General features: G+C 32.7%; 1 protein-coding gene across 1 annotated transcript in view; it reads left to right on the top strand.

The window, feature by feature from the left end:
• The first annotated feature begins 2,664 nt into the window (after positions 1 to 2,664).
• Positions 2,665 to 8,693, top strand: part of LOC127698784 (solute carrier family 23 member 2-like) — a 32,670-nt gene continuing 26,641 nt past the window's right edge. The window contains exons 1-4 of the mRNA XM_052202446.1: positions 2,665 to 2,924; positions 4,754 to 4,911; positions 5,270 to 5,406; positions 5,756 to 5,808. Of these exons, the coding sequence (XP_052058406.1) occupies positions 2,838 to 2,924; positions 4,754 to 4,911; positions 5,270 to 5,406; positions 5,756 to 5,808 (435 nt within the window). The 5' untranslated portion in view covers positions 2,665 to 2,837. The remainder of the gene's footprint in view (positions 2,925 to 4,753; positions 4,912 to 5,269; positions 5,407 to 5,755; positions 5,809 to 8,693) is intronic.

Below are 8,693 nucleotides of genomic sequence, written 5' to 3'. Positions count from 1 at the left end.
CTTCATCAAATTAAGTACTGTTTAGCTGAGCAAAGCTCATAAAATAAAAACCCGACCGTACAAAGTTCATGATCCTAAACATAAATTGGAATGGGAAAAACAAATTGTACGACTTTGCCCCCAGCAGAGCTATAGAAAAACAGTACATTAACGGGTGTTACACGGCCACTTTTTAGATGTTACACGGACACTTTTTAGTTGTTACACGGACACTTTTTATGAATAGAATCACTCGTGCATGATCAGTGAGTTCATGGGCACTTTAAATTTCAATTAGATTTGAACTTTTTGTTTCACCGACATATTTCCTGTCTTTTTAATTAAAAATATTTACGTTAGCATCAATAACTATATTTTTTTTCAAACAATTCCAGTAACTATTCATATTAGTACACTAAGGGGTTGACCATTTAACTTCAAAAGGCCGGTTATGGTTTTTTCCTAAAAAAAACCATTTTGATCCCCAATTTTATGAGAAAAAATATATAATGGTCAAGCAGATGACACTGAAAATAATGTTCTGACTCCTGATTTTCCGAATACCTTATATAATAGTGCTGATTTCGAAAAAAAAAATATTTGGGCGATAGCGTTGAAAAACTTTTTTTTACTCAGAAAAGAACACATCCCCTTTTGAAGCTAAATGGTCGGTCCGTAAATGTTTTTTTTTTCAATATATGGACATGAATAGTATTCTGGACAATGCTGAAAGAAATGCTGGTACCAACGTTTATATTTCAATAAAAATACAGGAAATATATATATATATATAAATCAAATCTAATCAAAAGATAAAATCCCTATCAACTCACCAATGCACGATTGATCCTATAAATAAAAAGTGTCCGTGTAATACATGTTCAAATATGCAGCAAATCATGCACGAGTGATTCTATTCATAAAAAGTGTCCGTGTAACAACTAAAAAGTGTCCATGAAACATCTAAAAAGTGTCCGTGTAACACCCGTTAATGTACTGTTTTTCTATAGCTCTGCTGGGGGCAAAGTCGTACAAATATATATAAATCAAATCTAATCAAAAGATAAAATCCCTATCAACTCACCAATGCACGATTGATCCTATAAATAAAAAATGTCCGTGTAATACATGTTCAAATATGCAGCAAATCGTGAAGAAAATCATTCAACTTATGTCTTCAATTTTGGACGGTAAGCTCTGATTGGATCATATAGTGACACGTGTTTAATCCTGATCAACACTATCATATAAAAACCTATAAGCATGAACATTTTTTTTTAATCCAAAACATATGCCTATATATATATATATATATATATAATAACAAGACATGGACATGGCACATCCTGCATTTTTTCAACAAAAAAAAGGATGAAGCCTGTTTATTTTAAATTTATGTTTACCCCCCCCCCCCCCCCCCCCAATAAAATCAAATGGTAGCTTGCTTACCTCTGAAATCTTTTTTATACATTACTTACTTGCGAAGTTGCATTTCAAAAAGTCTCAAATGTGTATAACATTCACCTTTAACTTGAAATGGTTCTTTTTATAAAGTTATTAGATTCTTGAATTTTTTTAGAAAAAACTCTCGGCTTCATGAATGGAAGTGAGAAAAAAAAATTGAGTTTAAACTGTAACTTACATTAACTGGTATATGGCCGTTTAAGTTTCTAATATCTTTAGTTTTGCTACCTCTTCTAAATGCAAAATTTACTTCTTCCTTCTTGAAACGTTGTACAAGTCAGATACAAAACAAAGGTAACAAAAAACAGGCCGGAAACAACCTGCCGTATAGTTTGTCTGCACTTGTAGTCAGGTCAAGGTCCTCGGCTATCGCCTCGGACCTTGACCTGACTACTCGTGCAGAAAAACTATCCGGCAACGGTTGTTACCGGCCTGTTTCTTTGTTACCTTTATATTGTATCTAATACATAGAATCTGCACAATGGAATAATATAGTGTTGATTCTTAGAAAGTTTGGTTAAATTCAGATAAGGGCCAGGGAGAAGAAGCAGATAAAAGAAAGGAAATAGAATGAATGTGCCCAAATGTGTTATTGAACTTTAACAGTCATGTCAATATTAAACTTAACAGATTTCCTTTAGTGTGTCAATTGCAAAAAAATATACATTCAACTATTTGTTAATATTGCGTAAATAGAAAAATGAATGCACTTTAAAAAATAATGACCAAGTGACCTTCATAACGTAATGTACAAGAAGGATGTAAACATCGAAAACAATCCAAATGTAAAATCAAATTGAACCAATTATTTCAATTTACTATTATTAAGCTATTAGGTAGCATATTTTTATATAAAATTGACCGTTTTCTTTTGCCAATGAAAAGTCATGCATTTTTCATCAGGATACTGCATGGTGCTGATGCTGAAAGTTGAAGGTGGTTAGCATCCATATAAATACAACATTTTTTTTAATTAAAAGCAAAGTATTTTGGCAGAACACTTGAATAAAGGTATGTATATATATACAAACTTGTTAGACATATTGTAAAATCTTCAACTTGTTTTTGAATCAACTTATTTACTCTTTTCTCATACATGCCATGTTATTCCAGATAATCATGAAATCTGTTGAGGGTTATTTTCAATTTCATTTTTTATAGATACCTTATTGACAGGAGAGTGTCAAAAAAGTTTAAATATCTTCCCTTGAGATCGTGATTATTTGGATGAATTGATCGTGAATACAATATAGTATGCAGGAAGACGAAAATGGTGAACGACATTGTGGAAATTGACATGCTAACAAATATTCATCAACATCATCATCATCATGTTTTACTAATTTTTTGTTTTCCGAATATGTTCTTTCTCTTTATTTTCGAAGGGAATTAAGATGGAAGGCAGACGAACATTATCAGGATTACAATACAAAGTGGAAGACAATCCTCCATGGATAACAACAGTCTTTCTAGCTTTTCAGGTAACTATCGGATATTCTTATATATTTACACCAAGATGTCGTTAAATGAAATTGAATACGCTGCATTTATCATGTTTTTCAATAACATATGGTCAAATCGCTGAAAGACCCCCTCCTAAATTATTGAAAACGCTGTTGTCTGCTCTAAGGTCGGGTTGTTGTCTCTTTGACACATTTCCCATTTCCATTCTCAATTTTATCATTCTGCATTGACAATAATATCTTGGTGTAAATCAGAAACACTCATTCGGGATAACGCCCTCAAGGTTTATCTAATACATACAGTCACAGTTTCCCATAATGTCACGATGATACGTTGTAACTTCTCATACAGTCCCAGTTATATGATCTAGTTTCCCACAATGACACGGTGATACGTTGTATCTTCATACAGTCACAGTAATACGTTCTAGCTTCCCATAATGTCACAATTATACGTTGTTTCTCCTCATACAGTCACAGTAATACGTTTTAGCTTCTCATAATGTCACAATTATACGTTGTTTCTTCGCATACAGCCACAGAAATACGTTCGAGCTTCCCATAATGTCACAATTATACGTTGTTTCTTCTCATACAGTCACAGTAATATGTTCTAGCTTCCCATAATGTCACGGTGATACGTTGTATCTTCATATAGTCACAGTAATACGTTCTAGTTTCCCATAATGTCACGGTGATACGTTGATTTTCTCATACAGTCACAATAATACGTTCTAGCTTCCCATAATGTCATAATTATACGTTGTTTCTTCTCATACAGTCACAGTAATACGTTCTAGCTTCCCATCATGTCACAATTATACGTTGTTTCTTCGCATACAGTCACAGAAATACGTTCTAGCTTCCCATAATGTCACACTTATACGTTGTTTCTTCTCATACAGTCACAGTAATACGTTCTAGCTTCCCATAATGTCACGGTGATACGTTGTATCTTCATATAGGCACAATAATACGTTCTAGTTACCCATAATGTCACAATTATACGTTGTTTCTTCTCATACAGTCACAGTAATATGTTCTAGCTTCTCATAATGTCGTGGTGATACGTTGTATCTTCATACAGTCACAGAAATACGTTCTAGTTTCCCATAATGTCACAATTATACGTTGTTTCTTCTCATACAGTCACAGTAATATGTTCTAGCTTCCCATAATGTCGTGGTGATACGTTGTATCTTCATACAGTCACAGAAATACGTTCTAGTTTCCCATAATGTCACAATTATACGTTGTTTCTTCTTATACAGTCATAGTAATACGTTCTAGCTTCCCATAATGTCACGGTGATACGTTGTATCTTCATATAGGCACAATAATACGTTCTAGCTTCCCATAATGTCACAATTATACGTTATTTCTTCTCATACAGTCACAGTAATATGTTCTAGCTTCCCATAATGTCACGGTGACACGTTGTATCTTCATACAGTCACAGTAATACGTTCTTGTTTCCCATAATGTCACAATTATACGTTGTTTCTTCTCATACAGTCACAGTAATATGTTCTAGCTTCCCATAATGTCACGGTGACACGTTGTATCTTCATACAGTCACAGTTATACGTTCTAGTTTCCCATAATGTCACGGTGATACGTTGTATCTTCTCATACAGTCACAGTAATACGTTCTTGTTTCCCATAATGTCACGGTGATACGTTGTATCTTCTCATACAGTCACAGTAATACGTTCTAGCTTCCCATAATGTCACGGTGATACGTTGTACCTTCTCATACAGTCACAGTTACTGTAATACGTTCTTGTTTCCCAAAATGTCACGGTGATACGTTGTATCTTCTCATACAGTACGTTGTATATTTTCAGCATTATTTGATGCTTCTTAGTTCGAATTTAGCCACTCCTGGACTAGTTGCTATAACAATCTGTGCTCGAGGTGATGTAGAGGTTGCTTCCATACTATTAGGAAACATGTTGTTTGCTTGCGGTATCTGCACAGTCATTCAGTTCTTCTTTGGTGTAAGGTAAGCATCATCAAAAATTTTGAACACTTTACCATGGATAGAGATAATTAATCATGACATTTTCACGTTGTTCGTTTAATTGCATACTTTCAATACAGTACTATGTCGACCAATATCATTTGAATGTCTGTTTTATAAAACATAAAATAGAATTTAAATAGTATTTTGTGTCTTGCAACTCATGATTCTAAACCAACCTTAAAAAGCTCAACCAACATAAATATATTTTTTTTCTCTCGAAAACGCATATTTTTATGTTGTCCCATGCATAATAACAATTAATTTGAATTTAATGATGTAATAATTATCTAGCTTTTATTCCAGTAATCCGTCATTGTAACTTTGTTATATGTTTCAGACTACCAATCGTTCAGTGTCCACAATATGCTTATGTTGTTCCCGCCATAGTCCTCACATCGTTTGATGAATGGAAATGCCCAGACATCTCTGCATCATCAAATAAGTCCAATGTTGTTATAACTAACTTTACATTAGGTAAAGTAAAAGTTTATAAACCTGTAACTATGTTATATAAATAAGATGTGAAAATCAATGATACATTTCAAATTTTTTATCTGAATGTTAAAAGCAATTGTATATATTGCAACATATTACTGTAATTTTTTTTAACTTCCTTAAAAAAATGAGATTTTAGTAACAATTTAATATCACAATACAGCGCTGTCATCAGTGTGTATTATGTGTAAGTAACATGCAGATTACTTGTATAAAGTTTCCAAAAAATATATTGTTTGTATTGACAACAATCGTTATGTACACGGTGTTGATATTTTACCTATAACAATAGATAGTAGTCAATAATTAGTTTTTTTTTCTTTTGAAGGCAATTTAACAGACAGTAAGGAAGAACCGTATTGGCAACAACGTCTTAACATGGTAAGGTTCTAATGCTATAACTCAACACTTTATAAACAACGTCTTAACATGGTAAGGTTTTAATGCTGTAACTCAACACTTTATAAACAACGTCTTAACATGGTAAGGTTCAAATGCTATAACTCAACACTTTATAAACAACGTCTTAACATGGTAAGGTTCTAATGCTGTAACTCAACACTTTATAAACAACGTCTTAACATGGTAAGGTTTTAATGCTGTAACTCAACACTTTATAAACAACGTCTTAACATGGTAAGGTTCAAATGCTATAACTCAACACTTTATAAACAACGTCTTAACATGGTAAGGTTCTAATGCTGTAACTCAACACTTTATAAACAACGTCTTAACATGGTAAGGTTCTAATGCTATAACTCAACACTTTATAAACAACGTCTTAACATGGTAAGGTTCTAATGCTGTAACTCAACACTTTATAAACAACGTCTTAACATGGTAAGGTTCTAATGCTGACACTTTATAAACAACGTCTTAACATGGTAAGGTTCTAATGCTATAACTCAACACTTTATAAACAACGTCTTAACATGGTAAGGTTCTAATGCTATAACTTAACACTTTATAAACAACGTCTTAACATGGTAAGGTTCTAATGCTATAACTTAACACTTTATAAACAACGTCTTAACATGGTAAGGTTCTAATGCTGTAACTCAACACTTTATAAACAACGTCTTAACATGGTAAGGTTCTAATGCTGTAACTCAACACTTTATAAACAACGTCTTAACATGGTAAGGTTCTAATGCTATAACTTAACACTTTATAAACAACGTCTTAACATGGTAAGGTTCTAATGCTGTAACTCAACACTTTATAAACAACGTCTTAACATGGTAAGGTTCTAATGCTATAACTCAACACTTTATAAACAACGTCTTAACATGGTAAGGTTCAAATGCTATAACTTAACACTTTATAAACAACGTCTTAACATGGTAAGGTTCTAATGCTGTAACTCAACACTTTATAAACAACGTCTTAACATGGTAAGGTTCTAATGCTGTAACTCAACACTTTATAAACAACGTCTTAACATGGTAAGGTTCTAATGCTGTAACTCAACACTTTATAAACAACGTCTTAACATGGTAAGGTTCTAATGCTGTAACTCAACACTTTATAAACAACGTCTTAACATGGTAAGGTTCTAATGCTGTAACTCAACACTTTATAAACAACGTCTTAACATGGTAAGGTTCTAATGCTATAACTCAACACTTTATAAACAACGTCTTAACATGGTAAGGTTCTAATGCTGTAACTCAACACTTTATAAACAACGTCTTAACATGGTAAGGTTTTAATGCTGTAACTCAACACTTTATAAACAACGTCTTAACATGGTAAGGTTCTAATGCTGTAACTCAACACTTTATAAACAACGTCTTAACATGGTAAGGTTCTAATGCTATAACTTAACACTTTATAAACAACGTCTTAACATGGTAAGGTTCTAATGCTGTAACTCAACACTTTATAAACAACGTCTTAACATGGTCAGGTTCTAATGCTATAACTTAACACTTTATAAACAACGTCTTAACATGGTAAGGTTCTAATGCTATAACTCAACACTTTATAAACAACGTCTTAACATGGTAAGGTTCAAATGCTATAACTCAACACTTTATAAACAACGTCTTAACATGGTAAGGTTCTAATGCTGTAACTTAACACTTTATAAACAACGTCTTAACATGGTAAGGTTCTAATGCTGTAACTCAACACTTTATAAACAACGTCTTAACATGGTAAGGTTCTAATGCTGACACTTTATAAACAACGTCTTAACATGGTAAGGTTCTAATGCTATAACTCAACACTTTATAAACAACGTCTTAACATGGTAAGGTTCTAATGCTGTAACTCAACACTTTATAAACAACGTCTTAACATGGTAAGGTTCTAATGCTATAACTTAACACTTTATAAACAACGTCTTAACATGGTAAGGTTCTAATGCTGTAACTCAACACTTTATAAACAACGTCTTAACATGGTAAGGTTCTAATGCTATAACTCAACACTTTATAAACAACGTCTTAACATGGTAAGGTTCTAATGCTGTAACTCAACACTTTATAAACAACGTCTTAACATGGTAAGGTTCTAATGCTATAACTCAACACTTTATAAACAACGTCTTAACATGGTAAGGTTCTAATGCTATAACTCAACACTTTATAAACAACGTCTTAACATGGTAAGGTTCTAATGCTATAACTCAACACTTTATAAACAACGTCTTAACATGGTAAGGTTCTAATGCTAACACTTTATAAGCAACGTATTAACATGGTAAGGTTCTAATGCTGTAACTCAACACTTTATAAACAACGTCTTAACATGGTAAGGTTCTAATGCTATAACTCAACACTTTATAAACAACGTCTTAACATGGTAAGGTTCTAATGCTGTAACTCAACACTTTATAAACAACGTCTTAACATGGTAAGGTTCTAATGCTGTAACTCAACACTTTATAAACAACGTCTTAACATGGTAAGGTTCAAATGCTATAACTCAACACTTTATAAACAACGTCTTAACATGGTAAGGTTCAAATGCTATAACTTAACACTTTATAAACAACGTCTTAACATGGTAAGGTTCTAATGCTATAACTCAACACTTTATAAACAACGTCTTAACATGGTAAGGTTCTAATGCTGTAACTCAACACTTTATAAACAACGTCTTAACATGGTAAGGTTCTAATGCTGACACTTTATAAACAACGTCTTAACATGGTAAGGTTCTAATGCTATAACTCAACACTTTATAAACAACGTCTTAACATGGTAATGTTCTAATGCTGTAACTTAACACTTTATAAACAACGTCTTAACATGGTAATG

The sequence above is a fragment of the Mytilus californianus genome, unplaced genomic scaffold, assembly GCF_021869535.1.
Source record: "Mytilus californianus isolate M0D057914Y unplaced genomic scaffold, xbMytCali1.0.p SCAF_4, whole genome shotgun sequence".
Taxonomy (NCBI): Eukaryota; Metazoa; Mollusca; class Bivalvia; order Mytilida; family Mytilidae; genus Mytilus; species Mytilus californianus.
The sequence above is the reverse complement of the archived record's forward strand: the minus strand, read 5'-3'. Positions and strand labels throughout refer to the sequence as shown.